The 18967-nt window shown below is 45.7% G+C and overlaps 1 protein-coding gene across 1 annotated transcript in view; it reads right to left on the bottom strand.

Annotated features, from left to right (window-relative positions):
- Positions 1-1098: 1098 nt before the first annotated feature.
- The window catches only part of GGA2 (golgi associated, gamma adaptin ear containing, ARF binding protein 2), a 29985-nt gene continuing 12116 nt past the window's right edge, over positions 1099-18967 (bottom strand). Inside the window, exons 5-17 of the mRNA XM_057529308.1 lie at positions 16801-16924; positions 15465-15568; positions 13902-13982; positions 13221-13358; positions 12062-12143; positions 9175-9300; positions 8287-8409; positions 7962-7990; positions 7435-7568; positions 5871-6028; positions 3170-3339; positions 2078-2188; positions 1099-1569 (exon numbers count right to left, since the gene is read on the bottom strand). Coding sequence (XP_057385291.1) covers positions 1459-1569; positions 2078-2188; positions 3170-3339; positions 5871-6028; positions 7435-7568; positions 7962-7990; positions 8287-8409; positions 9175-9300; positions 12062-12143; positions 13221-13358; positions 13902-13982; positions 15465-15568; positions 16801-16924 — 1491 coding nt within the window. The 3' untranslated portion in view covers positions 1099-1458. The remainder of the gene's footprint in view (positions 1570-2077; positions 2189-3169; positions 3340-5870; positions 6029-7434; positions 7569-7961; positions 7991-8286; positions 8410-9174; positions 9301-12061; positions 12144-13220; positions 13359-13901; positions 13983-15464; positions 15569-16800; positions 16925-18967) is intronic.

Genomic DNA, 18967 nt, shown 5'->3' with positions numbered 1-18967 from the left:
GGCAGATTTCCAACTATATGTAGACGGTAAGACATTAGACTGTAAAGTACCAGATTTTGTGATAAAGAGCCCCAAACAGAGCCTTACAGTTTCTGAGGCAGACTCCTACCCAGACAGGTGAGCTGCTTGGATCTGGCATCCTTCATCAGGCCATCTCAGCCAGGCTCAGCTCTCTTCACCCACCCATCAGGCCAAGCAAGACTTGTAAAACATGCACAAATGCCTAGCACATTGCAGGTGCTAAGTATTAACTGACTGAAAGCCTGAATTTTTCCTTCACACCATGACTGTAACAAGAATCCACCTCTCTTCCAGCTTCATTCAGATCCTCAGGGCTTCTCTTCACTGAAGCAGTTCTTAAGGTTCCACATCCCTCAGGAAGTCTTCCTTACTTCAACAGATGAATGATCCCTTCAAGCCTATTATCTCTAAATGCAACAGGCTTTGCATCTCCTACTTACTCAAAACTCCACAAAGTATATTCGCTACACGGGTATTTATTCAATGACTTTCTATATTTAGTCATCACTTTTCATTGCTAAACTCACTTCATATCTCATTTGCATCACAGTTCTTCATCCTGGATTGTGAAGTCAACAGGCCAGGGCGAACCTGTTAAGTTATGATTTACAATGACTGGCATGGCGTCACAATCAAAGAGCTCTGGGTAAGTGCTTGTGGTGAAAGAGGATGAGGATGGAGATGAGGGTCCTGAGGAAGGGTCCAGACAGGCTGCCCAACCCATGGAACCTGAGGCCTGAATAAGGCCTGGGATCTGCTTTCCCCTCTGCCCTGAAGGGTCCATCTATGGGCAATTCTAAGGCACAGTGGTGAAGGACATGATTGGCCCACCAAGCGCGGTCCTCTGGTCTAGTGGCAGCCCCTCGCCTAGAACACAGTGCAACAAGCATTCCATTTAGAAGATCTTCCTGAACACATGCAAGCAGCATTCGCTAATGGAAATGGAGACAAGGTCTTTCTTGGAAGAGAGTGTCCCAGAAGACACTCTGCCCCAAGACCAACCAGGTTCCTTTTAAGGTCCCTGAGAACAGCAGCCTGGGAGCAACCAAGTCTTTCAAAGGCTGACAAGGCACAGAGTGGATGAATGAAAAGATAATAATACATGGAAAACAACAACAACAACTTTGGCTTATAAAACCTCCAACTCGAGGCAGGGACATCAGTGTCCACCAACATGCAAAACCAGACATGATCGTAGCAGATGGTTATCAGAAATGCTTTAGCATTTCCCACACCGCCCACATCCCTGCCCCTCAGCCCCCGGGCCACACACACACACACACAATATCTGCAGAATAAGTCAGAGGTTGGCATCCAGAGCCTGATGTCAGGATAGAACTCTTGGCACTCTGCACTAAATCACCGTGATTAGTCCTATCTAGACAGCAAAAGTAACACTGGCCTAAGCTTGAATGGCAGGGTCTGTCCAGTGAGGAGTTAGGCTGCACCCAAGACTGCCAGGTCTGGAAAGTCTCTCACTTCTCCTACTTCACTGAAAGGCTGTCCACCCTGGTTGAATGTCAGCTTATACCGTAACCGGATGGGCTCCTGAGCAAAGATAAAAAGATGTTATATTAGTGGGGAGTGAACACAGAGACAGGCCCAGAGTAAAAGCCTTTACCCACCCTGTAGTCACCAAGTAACAGTATATGTATGTTAACTCCACCCAAGTGAGGGCTTCAAGCAACTGTGTGACAGGCACACCCTGGCCTTGACCCTCTGGGACTGCAAACACAAAGGGAGCCAGGCTTACCTCTTGGGAGTCCTCCCACGCTTCTGCAGTCCTGGAGACCAGCTAAGAGGACAGACTGGCCTCACCCTTTCAGAGGATTCCATGGGATTAGGGAGAGTGTGTACCACTCCCTTGGTCCCCAGCTATGACAATCTGGTCACAGATCTTTCAATAAGCCCCAAAGGAAAACGGACTCTGGCAAGGGATGTTCTACCACCATCCCAACCAAAGCAAGACCTCAATATACCTCTCTCCACCTGCCCAGCTGCCTCCCTAGAGTTCAGGGGCCCCCATTTCCCTGCTACCACAGACACCAGAACATACTTTGTGTGGATTGTCAAGCAGCAGCATCTGAGAGATCACTGCTGGAGGCATCAAAGGACTGAAAGCAGGAAGCTTGGAGCTGGACGCTGGCTGTAGTTTCACTCTCATTGACTATTGGGGGGAAAAAAAATCCAACATATAACTCATTCCTAACAAACTACAGCTTTAATGAGGGAGATCAGGTGAACAGGAGAGCTTGGCCTCCACCCCACCAATTGATGAAAGGATCCAAAAACCCTTCCACCCATACATAGAATGTATCTGAAGTTGTGTGATCAAAGGTTGGCTTCTGAGAGGCAGCATGAAGAGTGAGAGCATACCTGGGGTTGAATTCTAACTCTGCCTCTTACTAGCTCTGTGATTTGGGGCAAAATATTTAACCTTTCTGAACCTTGGATTGATAATTTAATTTACAAGACAGAGGTAATAATAGTGCATGCCCTACAAAATTACCATGAGTATTAGAAAACACATAGTTTATTTTTGTCTGCTTTGAATCCTTCCTTTCAGGACAGGCCCCTTGCCCATTTCTTGTGATTCTGGTATGGCTGTTAATCTGTGGGGACCTACTTCCCTCGAGAAAAAAACATAACATGCAACTTGGCCAGAGTACCTCATACCCCTTAACACGAGTTACTGGTCCAAGGTATGCAAGTAATACCAACAAGGCCAATCTTAGCCCTTCCTTAGGTAATCAATATGCATGCCTCATGTCAGGGGAGAGTTTCCTTCTGAGATAAAAAGCGATAAGGACCATGTAACTCTGGAGCTGCTGGTAACCATTTTCCTGCTTGGTGGAGGGAGTCTATGAGAGAACAGGGTCCAGAGAGGAAAAACAAAGTCAAGAGATGGAAAGTGACAGATTCTTAAGGAACTGTTTAAGAATTTACCTGAATCCAGCCATATCTGAAGTCAGACATTCAGGAATCCTCAGTTAAATGAGCCAACAAAATTCCCATTTTATCTTAACCTACTTTGAGTGAAGATTCTAACCCTTCCACCTAATAGATAACATCCCAGCAAAGGACCTGGTGCTCAAAAATGATAGCCTTTATTGAAAAATTCAAAGGAGCGGGCCAGCCGCTGACTCACCTTTGGCACAGCTACTTGAAACATGATGTCCCAGACAGGCTGGGTGGCCGTGCTCATCATGGTCAACAGTAGCACCTGCACCTCTGGGTGGCCAGGGGCCCCAGTCTGGGAAAAGTGGAGTAGAATTCTGAATCCATTCCGGTCATACACGATAAGAGGAGGCAGGCTGCCTGGTAGAGAAGGACCCAACCAAAAGGATTAGCACTATTACACACTCCCCTGAAAGAGGAGCCATGCTTGAAAGAGATGTGCACCTATCACCAAATCCTGTTGCTTCTCCAGTCAGAACAGCTCCTGGAATTAACCCTCTGCACCACCATAATCCAAGTCCTCGTTACCTCTAGTTGGACTCCCGTGACATTCCAAACTGATCTCTACCCTCCATCCAACCATCCAGTACCAGTTTAAGAAAAAAAAAACAAACATTTTTTTGAGCAAGAAATGATTACGATTAAAATAATGTATGAACACTATAGAAAATACAGGATACCATAAAGGAGTAAATAAAAAACACCCTTAATACTCCCCAGAAATAAGCACTGCTAACATCTGGGCCTATATCCTTCTGGTTTCTTTTGTATGACTACATACACATACACATCTCTTATATTTAATTTTACAAAACTGTAAGGACAGCAGATCTTTTCAAATTAATTAGGTCTTGGAAATACTAAAGGGATTGTTCTAGTTTAGCTAAGAAATGATTCATAAGTTAATTTTGGGAAAAGATACATTAGACTAACCATTAAAAAAGAAGGGAGAGTAGGGCTATTTGCATTAATAAATACTCAGATATGTACAAAATTGCAATTGAAAACAGCATGCAGAACAGACCCAAATATGAGAATTTAACATGTCAAGAGCATATATTTGAAAATCACTGGCTGATTCAATAAATGGCAGGCAGCTTGTTAACCATATGGAAAAAATTTTAATGAAGATCCTTATTTCATGCCAAACATCACTTATCAGAATGCACATTATAAAAATATAGTTTAACAATGAAACTGTTGGAGATTTAAAAGACTGAAAGTACTCATGAGGTATGGAGGTGAGGTTATGGGGAAAAAGGCAGTCCTTCCAGGAAGGAACTTGGTAAGGAAGATCAAAATTTTAAATGTCTACACCCAGCATTTCCACTTTTAAGTATATATCCTAATGAAATAATCAGGAAAGTTTCAAAAATGGATCTCCATTTTTTGCAATGGGTTGTTCACTGTAACACTGTTTATAACAGAAAACAACTGGAAACAAATTATCCTTCAGAAAGAAACTGAATAAATGAGTTACAGTACATGTTAGTGCCATAAGAATGAATTCATTTTTAAAAAATCAAGGTTTTTGGGCTTCCCTGGTGGCGCAGTGGTTGAGAATCTGCCTGCCAATGCAGGGGACACAGGTTCGAGCCCTGGTCTGGGAAGATCCCACATGCCGCAGAGCAACTGGGCCCGTGAGCCACAACTACTGAGCCTGCGCGTCTGGAGCCTGTGCTCCGCAACAAGAGAGGCCGCGATAGTGAGAGGCCCGCGCACCGCGATGAAGAGTGGCCCCCGCTTGCCACAACTAGAGAAAGCCCTCGCACAGAAACTAAGACCCAACGCAGCCATAAATAAATAAATAAATAAATAAATAAATAAATAAATAAATAAAAAATCAAGGTTTTGAAGAATAAGGGCATGAAACAATGCTATAGCTTATAATATTAAATAAAGCAGGATATAAAACAGTATATATACTACGGTGACAATTTATTAAACATATGTACATGGATAAAACAGGAAAATACATCAAGACATTAACAGAACTTCCATCTCTGGGTGGTAATGGTACAGATGATTTTAATTTTCTGCTCTATTCTATCTTTTCTAAAACTATATTGAATATTGTTTTTGTTTTTAATTTTGTTTTTTAATAACATCAGATTTACAAAAAGTTACAAAAACACAAAGAATTCCCATGTACCCTTCACCCAGCTCCCTCAAATGTTAACATTATATATAACTACAGTGCAATTATCAAAACCAGGAAATTAACAATGAACATTTATTATGTTTAAATAAAAATTAATAAAGTAAGTAGGCAAAGGGACTCCACTGCTGACTTTATTTCGTCTGCCTGGTTCCAGGGCCCTCTGTAATCTGAGCTCACCACACTGAGTCACAGGAAGGCCCTGTGCCCAAGGAAGGGGCCCAGGCCCTGGATCTAAAGACCCCAGTCGTTTCCCACTCGCATACCAGTGTGCTGACCACAGGCAGTCACCTTACTTAGCTGGGCCTTCCGTTTCCTTTTCTTTGTAAGGGAGGTTAATAGCTACTTTTCCTGCTTTAATGAGGATCATTAGAAAGGAAGAGGATCACCAGCCAAATTCTTCCTTTCTTTCTAATTCCACCTCTTCTGAGTTATTTCAGATCACACTGAACATTCCCTTCTTGAATTCCAAATGAACATCATCTCCCTAAGTGGATTCAAGGTCCCTAATTAAATTCCGCCTGCCAATATCCTTCAGTGTCAACTCCAAGACAGAGAAAACTAAAAAAAAGTATTAGCTAAGAGACCATAGGCCACCCGCCTTATCCTCTGTCCCCAGGCAATATCTCTCCCCCACTCATCTTCCCCAGTTTAAGAGCCACCCACACCAATCCAGAGTGGATAAAGCTGGGCATCTAACAGAAAGGGAAAAAAAGGGTGAAACTGTACTTACTGGGCTTAACAGACTCCAAAGGGACAAACACTTGAGCCAGAGGTGTATTCTGGGAAGATGGAGAAGAAGCCAATGGGCCAGCCTCCCAGGACCAACCTGGAGAGGACTTAGTACCTGGTGGCACTTCCTTGGGGATACTTTTCTGCGGAATATAATTCCTGCAAAGAAATAATAAATATCAAGATTGGCAAAAACTGTAGAGAAATCCAGGAATCTGATTAGGCTTTCTGAAAAATAAGGGGAATAAAATAAATATATATGCATGTGTATATATGTGTATGTATATATTTTACGGGTGTATGACTTTAGACAAGTAATCTAACCCATGCCTCAGTTTTCTTATCTGTAAAATAGAAACAGTTTAGTATCTATCTCATAGGCTGTTACAAGAATTAAATGAGAAAGTGTATGAAGAGCACTGAGCGGAATGTGTGCATACAATAAGGACCCAATAAAGTAATTAATGTTGTAGTTGTCAGGCAGTCTCTGACAACAAGTAGCTCAGTCAGATGAAGTTTCCCATACATGATCACCAGCGTGACGTAAGCTAGGAAGATGACAGCACAAGTTACATTGACCACTTCATTCATACTTCATGATTTTGTCCATTTGGAATACAAATCAAAAACATTTATGGAAAACCAAACTCCAGACGTAAGTAACCCACCAAAATTAGAATTATTACTGACTCCATGTCAAGCGGTGATAAACAGTAAACTAGGAAGAAACCCCCTACGGGTACAAACAAGAATGACCTCCCAGCATATCTCCATTTCCACCCAGCTCTGTGGTCTCCACCAGGGACACAGGCCCTCAGGCTGTTTGGGGGAAGGCAAAGTGTTCCAGCCTTGCCAGAGGCAAAGGGACAGGACCTATGAAAATATATTTATACTCATTCCTAAGAGCACCTCTACTTTTATAAATCTGTACTATAGAAACACTCCAGGTTCCTCCAACCTGGAAGCTATGTAAATATCCACAAGAGAGAAATGATTAAATATATACATTATATGTGTATGAATTATTATTCAACTATTAGAATGAGGCAAGTTTACATAAATTGATGAAAATGTCTCCAAGATGTGCGATATAAAAAACCACAGGGGAGTACAGTTTGTAAATTATAATCTCATTTGTGTAAAAATAAGCCACAGTAACACATTACTACATGTGTAGAAAAAAAAGCAAAGAAGGACCATTCAACATTGTCTTTAGAGAGTGATATTTGGGACTTTCTATATTATCTATTTCTCTAGTAATCAAACTTTGCTTCAAATTACACTGAAATCAGGAAAAAAAAAAAAAAAAACCTATAAAGACAAAAAACGTCATCATCATCTACTGCTGCTGCTCCTTACACCCCTTTCTGGAGGTCTGGGCCAAAACGTGTATTTTCCTGACTTAGGATGCGGAGTGAAAGGAGCAGCACGCATTGAACTCCGATAGAAAGGAAGCAGCCCTTCAGAGAGAGCAGCACCCCTGGGCCCCTCTGCCTGGCCTCGTGCAGGGAGCGAGAACTGCACACAGGAGCCACTCCTCTACGTTCCTTGCCCACAAGACTCACAGAGGTCCCGGAGACGGCTGTGGGGAGAGGAGATCCAGCAAGTTCCTTTCTGCAGAAGGGCTCTGAACACCACCACCCGGCAGCGTGCTGGTGGTAGGGTTCCTCTTTTCCTGACCGCAATTCTGACTCGCAACCTGTCAAAGCAGGAATGACTAACGTAAGGCCAGAGCACGCGTGACTATGAGCCATGGTAACATCATGGCACAGCTCTCCTGACCCCAAAGCCCAGGCTTTCTACACTTCCTGGGGCAGGTGGAGAAAGGTCAAGAGGACGTGACTCCTCAGCAGACCTTTGGTAAGCGGGAGCCTGGATACAACAGAAGAGGGTAGGGAAGAAGGAGAGCAAAATCCATCCAGGGGTTCAAGCCAGACAGCAGAGGTGAGGAAGAGTCTTTGGACCTCCGAGTCCACAGTGCCACCAGGCTATGCTGTAGCCCTCCACCCTCCCCCAGGCACTGCTGCCCTCATGAAGGTAGGTTTGAGGGACTTGCCCTCTCCTCTCCGGTCCCTAGGAAGAGCTTCCTTACCTTTTTGGTAACTGGGCCATCACTGATCCCTGTAAAGAAGGAACAGAGTGAGATGCACATCAGTAGCTCTACCTGATTCGAACTGGAGACTGATACCATCATCCTTTCTAGAATATTTAGAAAGCCTAGACAAAACAAATTACCCAAAGTCATTCAACTCATTCATGGCAAATCTGAAACTGAGTACAAGGAGGACCTCTCTGAACTTCGCGGTATACCCAATTCCTTCTAAAAACAGGCACAGTCTCCCCAAGGGGAATGGGCTTACTCTCTCCCCGGGAATCAGGGCCATTCTGTGCCTGCTGCCCCTAAACACCGCCCTCACCTAAGGCTGCCAGGTCCTGATGCAGTAAAGATCGCGCCACAGCCCCAGCCTGCTCGGACCCACTGTCCACCTCCAAGTCAATCAGGGGGCAGTTCTTCATGCAGCCTGCTGGATTCTGAAAGACTAGAAAACAGACACTTAGGAAAATAAGTCAGTCAGAAGAAGAGCAAAGTCTCCACTTAAAGGTTATCAGTTTCCCTCAGGCCTCCTCCCAATCAAAAGACATCACATCACCCCACCCTTACACACACCCCAGATGAACCTTCCACCTCAGCTGACTGGCTCGACTTACAGCCTTGAGTGGCATCTGAAATACGAGGTAACCAGAGGAACTGCCTTCCCACCCCAGTAAACACAGAATCCTCTAACGGTCCATTCAACCTGGACACTAGCAGAGCTGACTGCTCCAGGTCAGAGGCCTTTGAGGTTCTGACCACAGTGAATCAGAAGCATCTCAAGTGCTTGATAAAAATGCGGGTCCCAGCTCTAAGTAGTCTTGATTCAGAAGGTCCGAGAATCTGCATTTTAACCAGTACTCCAGATGATTCTGATTTAGCTAGCCTGGCACTAGGAACCACCCGAAGAAGGTCATATTTTTTTTGGTGTGAGCTCCCATAAGTAAGCACTCACGAGAGGTGCAATCCAAACCTGGGCACGGTATAGCCACCGCTTCTGTTTACAGCCAAAGCTAGTTCCAGCCTAGCAGTCAACCCGTGATGGCACGTGGGGCAGAGGCTGGCTATATAAAACCAGTTCCCAAGGGAAAGGGAAAAGAGGACATGCTCTCTCATTTCTATACCATAACCCAGAGCGTTCAGGGATCCATTTCTTTCCCGGTGTTTGCAGCCTGCCCCACGGCAGAGGGTGGGAGAGGCTCTCTGCACATACCTCTGGAGACAGGTATGTCTCCCAAAGAGCTGACCACTGTGTTCCCAAAGGTGACACGGCCCTCCATCACCTGTTTGTACAGCAGAACTCCCTGGGTGAGGAGGTCATTTGCCTGGAGAACCTCCGCTGAAGAATGAGAGAAAAATCAGAATCCCCTGCTTTAGCTACCAACAATCTCAGTCTTTTTTAAGCCACTCCACAAAGCAGCTGTCACACGGCTCTGCCAGGTTCAGTATATCCCTGCCTCCTGCCCCCAGATCACGAGATCAGTCCCCTGGCACACCCAGTCACTCAACCCCTGAACCTCAACACTTTCTTCGCAGGATGTAGGAGGAACCAAATTTTTTCACTTTCTTTGTCTGTACTGTCCAATATGATGGCCAACACTTGAAATATGGGTGTTTCAACTGAGGAACTAAAACTTTAATTTTAATTCAAAACTTAAAGCTATTTTGTCAATGTGGATGCAAATACTAAAAGAAATTTTTGGTACTTTATTCAGTCATTGGGAAGCGTGTAGGAAAAAAGTTGGTACACGAATCTACTTTTTCACCTGTAAATTTTATAAAATCTAAGTACAGATCAAGTATTCCTGACGAAAATCTGACATCCAAATTGAAACATCCTGTAAGTATAAAGTACGCAGTGGATTTCAAAAATGTCAAGAGTATCTCATGATCTGGTTTACCTGCAAGAAAGCCTCTCTAGGAGAGAGACAGAACAGCAACAGGGCCAGGGGCTATGTATAACACTGCAGGCCACGGTACTAGGAGAGCACTGCAAGAGTGACCAACTATTCATTTCCTGTCAATTTTTAAACTGGATGGAAGTTGTGAACTAACACGAGGTTGAATTCACCTGGCAAAGTGTTTTATTTGGCATGTGCAAGGTGATTAAAATTTAAATTTTGTGACCTTTGACGTCATTGCAACCAGAGGAAATAACGGGTTTAGACAATAATTACATCACAAAAAACCCAGAAAACCAGATACCATGGGCCTCTTCACATCACCTGTGAAGCATTCTTGCTCCCCCTCACACGCCCCGCCATTTGAACCTGAATCTGAACAAGCCTCCTGATCCAGTTCATAAGAAAGCAGGAATTTCAGAAATATCAGGAACAGAGAAACATTAAATACCATGGGAGGGCTTCCCTGGTGGCGCAGTGGTTGAGAATCCGCCTGCCAATGCAGGGGACACGGGTTCGAGCCCTGGTCTGGGAAGATCCCATGTGCCGCGGAGCAACTAGGCCCGTGAGCCACAACTACTGAGCCTGCGCGTCTGGAGCCTGTGCTCCGCAACAAGAGAGGCCGCAATAGTGAGAGGCCCGCGCACCACGATGAAGAGTGGCCCCCGCTTGCCGCAACTAAAGAAAGCCCTCGCACAGAAACGAAGACCCAACACAGCCAAAAAAAAAAAAAATACCATGGGAGATGCCATCAGAAAATTGAGACCAAGAGAAACTCTGCAAGTCAAAGGACATGTTTTTCATGCATGAAGTAAAAAAGAACAGGGGCTATCCGTTAAAAGGGACTTAAATATCAACCAATTACAAAGCGTGGTTTTTCTTTTTGATACTGATTTATAACAAACTTAAAAAAAAGAAAGAGGGTCAGCAAGGAATGATTAGAGGGAAAAATGCCCAGGAAAATCTGAACACTGACTGGTTACTTTGAAATGTTTGGAATTTGCTTAAAAATAGAATTGGGAGGACTCCCCCAGTGGTCCAGAGGTTAAGACTCCGTGCTTCCACTGCAGGGGGGGCACGGGTTTTTGATCCCTAGTCGGGGAACTAAGATCCTATAAAAATAAGTAAGTAAAGTAAATAAAGTAAATGCATAGACAGTCATCAAACAGACATCTAATAAGGTGCCAGATCGTACTAAAATTAAAAAAATAGAATTGGGGATGTAGCGGGGAGGATGGAGGGAGAAAGCAGTACAGATAAAACAAGATCAAAAGACTGGCCATGAGTTGGTAATTATTAACAAAAGGTGAAGAGTACATGGGCATAGAATAAATCCGTTACGTGTTTTGAGATTTTCCATAAAATAAAATAGTTTTAAACATTTCAATACCTGTGTACAGGATTACAGTTCTCCCCTGTGCCTTCCACTTGGTATCCCCACTCAGACTCCCCACCCAGCCCCTGAAGGCACTTTGGGTGTGAAACCTTCCAAGGAGCCCCTCGCAGCTGTTTCTCAGACCTCTGAGAACGTTCAGCCTTTCTTCAAGCCTTCAACTGTAGCCGCTCTTTCTTCTATCCCCTTCACACCCAATCTACATGGTAAATTTCCACCCTTATCTATGCTTTCAGACTTGCGGCTCATTTCTTGCTCAAACCTAGATTCCTCTGGAAATTAGAAGAATCAACTCAGGCCACGCCCTCCCCAAGCCCAACCACCATAACACCTAGGGGCCACTGTCTTGTTTCTGCGCCAGCAGCACGGCAGGAAGCCCCACGTCTGTCCTGCACTCTTGGGTGCTGTCTATGCCTAAAGAATAAGACTGTATCAAGGGACTTCCCAGGTGGTGCAGTGGTTAAGAATCTGCCTGCCAATGCAGGGGACACAGGTTCAATCCCTGGTCTGGGACGATCCCACATGCTGCCGAGCAACTAAGCCCGTGCACCACAACTACTGAGCCTGTGCTCTAGAGCCTGCAAGCCACAACTACTGAGCCCACATGCTACAACTACTGAAGCCCGCACGCCTAGAGCCTGTGTTCCACAACAAGAGAAGCCACCACAATGAGAAGCCCGAGCAACACAACGAAGAGTAGCCCCTACTCGTCCCAACTGGAGAAAGCCCGCACACAGCAACAAAGACCCAACGCAGCCAAAAATAAATAAAATTTTTTTTTTAATTAAAGAAAAAAAAGATCATACCGAGCGCATCGTCATCATCGGTGGTATCGCTTGCCAGCCGGAACAGGGTGGGCCGCAGCTTTTCACACCTCTCATACACGACCTACAAAACAGAGCTTGTTATATAAATTCTCAGTAAGTGTGTTATAAAAAAAAAGAAAGATCTCAAGATGTGTAAATGTGAAGAAATGGGAAATCTCTACACTGCTGTCAGAAATATAAAATGATACAAACACTCTGGAAAATAGTTTGGCAGTTTCTTAAAGAGTTAACAATACATGTAGCATATGACCTAGCAATCCCACGCCGAGGAGTTTTACCCAAGAGAAAGCAAAGTGTATGTTCACACAAAATCCTGTATACAACTGTTTACAGCAGGTTAATTCATAATTACCCAAAGCTGGAAACAACCCAAATATCCATCGACAGACGAATGGATATACATATCGTGGTATATGCATACAACGGAGTACCACTCAGCAGTAAAAAGGAATAAACTACTGGGACCTCCCTGGCGGTCCAGTGGTTAAGACTCCGCACTCCCCAGCATAGCACAGGAAGATCAGCTCGGTGCTTTGTGACCACCTAGAGGGGTGGGATAGGGAGGGTGGGAGAGAGACACAAGAGGGAGGGGATATGGGGATATGTATACATATAGCTGACTCCCTTTGTTATACAGCAGAAACTAACACACTATTGTAAAGCAATTATACTCCAATAAAAATGTTAAAAATGGTAATAATAATAATGAACACTGCTTTGCAATCAAAAAAAAAAAGACTCCACGCTCCCAAAGCAGAGGCCATGGGTTTGATCCCCGGTCAGGGAACTGAGACCCCACATGCCAAGCGGTGCAGCCAAAAAAAAAAAAAAAAACGAATGGGTCTCAAATAATTACGCCAAGGGGGAGAAGAGAAGCCAGACCAAAAAAAAAGTGTAATACTGTATCATTCCATTTATATAAGAGTCTAGGAAATATATATTAATCAGAACAGGAAACAAATCAGTGGTTGCCTGGGGATGGGCAGAGAGGCAGGAACAGAAGGGAAGGGAATGAGGAAGTTGGGGGCGGGTAAGGGACATAAATTTTGATCGTATGATGACTTCCTGAAATACATGTGTATTCCTAGTATGTCAGTGATACTCAGGCCCAGCTGAAATTTAGTTTTACAGAGAGTACCTGCAAGGCTGCCTGGTCTGGCGGGGCCTGCCCTGGCCTGCGGTACACGCTCAGCATCTCCTGCAGCACCTTCACGTGGCTCCGTACCTCCTCCACAGCGCTGACTCTCTTGGACACCTTTTCTGATTTTTCTTGTTCCTTTTGGGAGAAAGAGGATGAAGTGAGGGAGCAGAAGCTCTGGAGAAAGGCTGAACAAGCGCCGGGAAAGGGGCGCTGCACTGTGGAGAGCTCAGGGAAGCCACCAAAACACGGAGTGGATGGAGTGTTCACTCAGCGGGTAGAGAAGATGCTCAAGGCCCGGAATTCCTGGGACAGACAATGCAGTTTGGGGAGCTGGGACTACTCCTTTGTACCACCAGCCTTAATCCCTCTGGAAAAGAAATTCCCAAACCTGGATTCTATCCACACCAATACCGGTCACTGGGACAGAAACTGGTGTCTGTGAAATGCTTTGAGTTCCTGGACAGAAGTACTTGAGAAACACACAGCAGTTTCTGCTTCCAGTCCCCACCTCGCTGCCCTTCAGGGAGCCCACAGCTGTTCCCCGGTTCAGGGCTAGGCGGCCATCCTTCTCCCAGACAACTGTGTACCCACACCCTCCCTCAAGCACACACACACACATACATACTGCCCAGCCCCTGTCAAATGCTGGCTCTGCAGAACCCCCTGCAAAACGCCCACCTCCTTGACCAAATTCTTGATCAGCCGGTTTGCAGCCTGAAGATCCTCAGGGTGGCTGCTCTTCAGAAGCCTTGTCAGAAGCTGAAGAGGGAACAAGACTAGGTGAAACCAATTCCCTCTGTGTCAAACGGCCCAGACTGACAGCACCAGCAATAGCAGAATCAGCACTAATAACAGCTCGCACATTTTATACGCATTACCTTACCAAATGCTCACAACGACACCATAACGTAAGGATTATGACCATCCCCACAGACCGCTGTTTTTTCCATGGGGTAGGGAGGTGGATGTCCCCGGGGAACCTCTGGCAAAGTCCGCAGACATTTGCGGTCATCACAACTGGGAGTACTCCTGGCATCTAGCGGGTAGAGGGATACTGTACACACTCTACCCTTCAGTGCCTAACGACCTCCAACAAGAAAGTTAACTGGCCCAAAATGTCAACAGTGCCAAGGCCGTCTTGGACCGCATACTCTGATGTGACAGACCCTGGCGATCTTGTCCATCTTATTCCCAATAAGTACAGGAGTCACTCACTCTTTGTTGGATGGATGGCAGGACAGATGGAGATACTGAGTGCCGGAGAGTCTAAGCAGCTGACACAAGACTACCTTTCTCAGAAGTCCATGCCACACCTCCTCCCCTGCTCCTCCCACCCCCTGCAACGGGGAAGCACCCGCAGGAGAGGAGCCAGAGGGAAAGCCGCCCAGAACCCAGCACAGCCCTGCTCATTCTGCCCACAGCGAGCACCTAGATCCAAGGGAAGAGTACAGCTGACAGTTGCAGTTGGAAGGCAGAGGGTACCAGAAGAGACCCGTCCTCGGACTGGAGTCTTCCTGGTTCTACACTCACCAGACCTTGTGAGGGACCAAGAACAGTAATGACCAAAAGCACTGCCACCTTTCAGGGGCACCCTGGAGTTATCCCTGGGTCTTGGCCTAGGTTTGGACCACCTTGCTTTTCCCTTCCCTCTCCTTACTGATGTCTGAGGAGGAACAATTCTGGGAGACAGTAATGGAAGGAAAATGGGTGAGATCACGCTTACTGACGCTAAAAAGATCTGGGCCAACATACAACCAATTCTTTACTCCCCACTCTCCTCCCCCAACACCACACTCTGGATATGACCGACCACCCACATTACCCACTAGGGTTATCCTTTCGTACCTTCTTTCCCTCAGGAACACTGAACAGATAAAGTGAAAGATATAAAGAACAGGACGCTTATTATTTGGCCTATCCACAAAGAAAACATCCAGACCTTAAGCTACCTCTCTCTGCTCCACAGGGAACTCAAAACCCACCTCCCCACACTCTCCCACACTTTGGTTCGGGATCAGGGGACATTGCAGGGGAGTCCCTAAAAGAAGGGATCTGTGGTGGTGTGATGAATTGGGAGATTGGGATTGATATATATACACTAATATGTATAAAATGGACAACAAATAAGAACCTGCTGTATAAAAAGGTAAATAAAATAAAATTCAAAAATTCAAAAAAAAAAAAAGAAGGGGTCTGGTCAGACTCCAGGTAGGCCACCAAGGTCAGGGAGAAGCTCCTTACCTTTGACTTTTCTTCATCGGCATCAAAGATGGAGCTCTTGGGCCAGGGAGAAGGTGGGGGCAAGATTTTATCCACTGGTAGTTTAGGGTCTTGCTTTATGATTCCTAAAACATGCAACTCATGAATATACGGATATAGGTACCCGTTGACTTCAGCAGGATCCAGTGTAAAGTCCAGAAACCCCTGGTTCCTGATGTCCCACCAGGAAAACACTGTCAACGACCTTATAGAGATACACCCAGGGTATGATCGAGGTTCTGCATCCTCCCTTGGGAGAATCCATGGAACCAGCACAAAGTTGGGGAGGTCAGAGCCAACTAAATCAGAGCAGAACCGGACCGTAAGGCTAGTGGTCAACGGGCCTTACACTAAACAAATACTGATCATTTTATGCAGGTATACAACCTCCCAGAGCCCAGAAATTAGTGTAGAATCCCTAATACTCCTAAAAATGTTAAGTGAGTGCATGCAACAGGGAGAAAAATAGTCCATCCTGAATCCAGGTTCCTCCCACAGAGCCCAAGAGGAAAGGAACATGGACTCCCAGCTTCTACACAGGACACACTCTGGGGCTCACAACATGAGAGGAATAGTCTCATTCTCCAGAGGCCTCACAAAAAGAGAATGGGAAAGCCCTGATGGCCCACTGAAATCCTTCTCTCCCGACCGAAAAGCCTCACACTGCTGGGGGAAGGACACCAAACCTGCTGTCCTTAGAACAGTGGTGAAAACCTACTGCAGCTGGAAAAAAATGAAAAGAAAAGCCTGTGCCCCAGGGGGGAGGGGCAGCAACGTGTCCCGGCCCAGTCCCGAGTCGGGATGGGACAGGATCACAAACAGGTCCCACCAAGACCAGGGACACATGCCTGCCTGAGACTGAGGCTTACTCACAGCAGTACCAGCACCACCACCACCAGGCTACGGGCACTGAGGAACAAGCAGTAAGGGTCTACTGTCAGGAAAGGCAATGGAATAAGACCCCCTCTGAGGTGTAGAGCAAGAGGAAGACCCAAAGCTGAGAGTAGAGCAGACACTGAGAGAAACTCTCTAGCCAATCAGCCTCCACCCTAAACACAAGCTAACACCAGAGGAATCTGAAACCTGGTATAGTGAGGGTAACTACAGCAACAACCGTCTCAAACCCAGCTCAACTCCTGTCAACCAGAAGGAAAGGTCTGCCCATTTCCAGGGATCAAAATTACTGTGTCAGCCTCTATTGTTGTATCTACTGGACACAAGATCTCCAGCTTTCACCCCAAACTGACAAAGCGTACAAAAAACAAGAAGGAACAACTACTGTGAAAAGGGAATGCAACATAAGTAATGGTAGTGAGACCTTGCTTCTTCAGCATCTGGTAAGCATCTCGGATCTTGATGTCTTCTGGAAACCAGACTGTCCAACTGAAGAGTATTTCAATGACTCTTCCTTTAACTTTTTCTGTGGTCCAGGAGCCTAGGTACTGAAAAAGGAAAGGGAATTACAGAGCTGGAAGGGACTTAGTGGGACAGGAGGGGAGGGAAGGCAGCAGGACATAACCTTTAGAGAACGACACAGCTGTTGAGGATACGACATAAACTGGTTAGAACCGATTAGGCCCAAGATGGCGGAAGATTTGACTTCCAGTAGACCCTGAGCTTCAGTATACGCCCATTGTAACACATTAGCTAAACGACACACCCACAGGTGCCATGACCGTTCAGAGGCTGACCATAAAAGGTCACAAAGTGAGTGGTGGCCCAATTCCTGGAAATCTCTGCCCCTTCCCCAAAATAGCTGCAATAATCCTCCCACTCGTTAGCCTATGAAATCACCCAACCCATAAAAACTAACCACCCCATATTTCAGGACTGCTCTCACCTTTTGAGACATTCTACCTTTGGAATGTATATCTCTCTAAATAAATCTGTTTTCCCACTTAGTTCTCGGGGCAGAGCCGCCTTGCCTGTGCGCTTGTATCCCTCACAGGCGTCCTATATTAATAAATCTACTTCTTGCCTATGACTTTGCCTCTTGCTGAACTCCTTCTGTGCTGAGACATAATGAACCTGAGCTTCAGTAAGTCCTGACACCAGGTGATTGATTTCAATTAAAAGACAGTGGGTTTGGGACTTCCCTGGTGGCGCAGTGGTTAAGAATCTGTCTGCCGGGCTTCCCTGGTGGCGCAGTGGTTGAGAATCTGCCTGCCAGTGCAGGGGACACGGGTTCGAGCCCTGGTCTGGGAAGATCCCACATGCCGCGGAGCAACTAGGCCCGTGAGCCACAACTACTGAGCCTGCGCGTCTGGAGCCTGTGCTCTGCAACAAGAGAGGCCACGATAGTGAGAGGCCCTCGCACCGCGATGAAGAGTGGCCCCCGCTTGCCGCAACTAGAGAAAGCCCTCGCACAGAAACGAAGACCCAACACAGCCAAAAATAAATAAAAATAAAAATAAAAATAAAGAAATAGGGCTTATTTAAAAAAAAAAAAAAAAAAAAAAAAAAGAATCTGTCTGCCAATGCAGGGGACACGGGTTCGAGCCCTGGTCCGGGAAGATCCCACATGCCGCGGAGCAACTAAGCCCATGCGCCACAACTACTGAGCCTGTGCTCTGGAGCCCGCAAGCCACAATTACTGAACCCACATGCCACAACTACTGGAGCCCGCACGCCTAGTGCCCGTGCTCTACAACAGGAGAAGCCACCACAATGAGAAGACCACGCACTGCAACCAAGAGTAGCCCCCGCTCGCCACAACTAGAGAAAGCCGGTGCGCAACAATGAAGACCCGATGCAGCTGAAAATAAATAAACTAATTAATTAATAATAATGATTAAAAAAAAAAGACAGTGGGTTTGAATCCCAGCCCACGGGTTCAAGTCCCAATCTGAGTTTTGGCTGGGTTCAAATCGCATCCTAGTTGTGCAGTTTCATTAGTAGATTGCCCAGCCCACACTATCACTAAAGAGATGGCTGCTGAGGCCCAGAGAAGTGAGCCGCCCAAGGCTGGTAGAGAGCTGAGGCACAGCTAGAAGACAAAATTATCTGGCACCCATTTCCAGGGCTCTTTCTGGGTTTCAAAGAATCAACCTATAAAGCCACTAAAATTAAATCCTACCATATACTGGCCTAGGTTAGAGCCACTGGGGACACTCATTATTTGACTGTGGCAAGTCTAGAATAAAAATGTATTTGGAATGAAAATAAGGTAAAGTGAAAGGAATTGCTGAAACTCAAATGTTTGGAATCATTATAAAAGATCCTCTTAAAATTAAAGGATTATGGAAATTTAAAAAAAAATTATATATATATATATTTGACCCTTGTCCTCAGTTCCTCCTGGCACAGAATTTCAAAGACCCTTGGAATTTCCTAAGTGACAGGAACGTCTTTTGTTATTTACAATGAGCCCCATGGACCATACCTGAGTTTCTGCTGAACACTCCTGGTGGGCACCTAGTTTCAAGGGAGGGATTGACCATGGGATTAGAGGGTTGGAACTTTCAGCCCTATCCTGACCTCCCCAA

This window comes from Balaenoptera acutorostrata, chromosome 15 (assembly GCF_949987535.1).
Source record: "Balaenoptera acutorostrata chromosome 15, mBalAcu1.1, whole genome shotgun sequence".
Taxonomy (NCBI): Eukaryota; Metazoa; Chordata; class Mammalia; order Artiodactyla; family Balaenopteridae; genus Balaenoptera; species Balaenoptera acutorostrata.
Note: the sequence above shows the minus strand (reverse complement) of the source record. Positions and strands in the feature narration are given on the sequence as shown.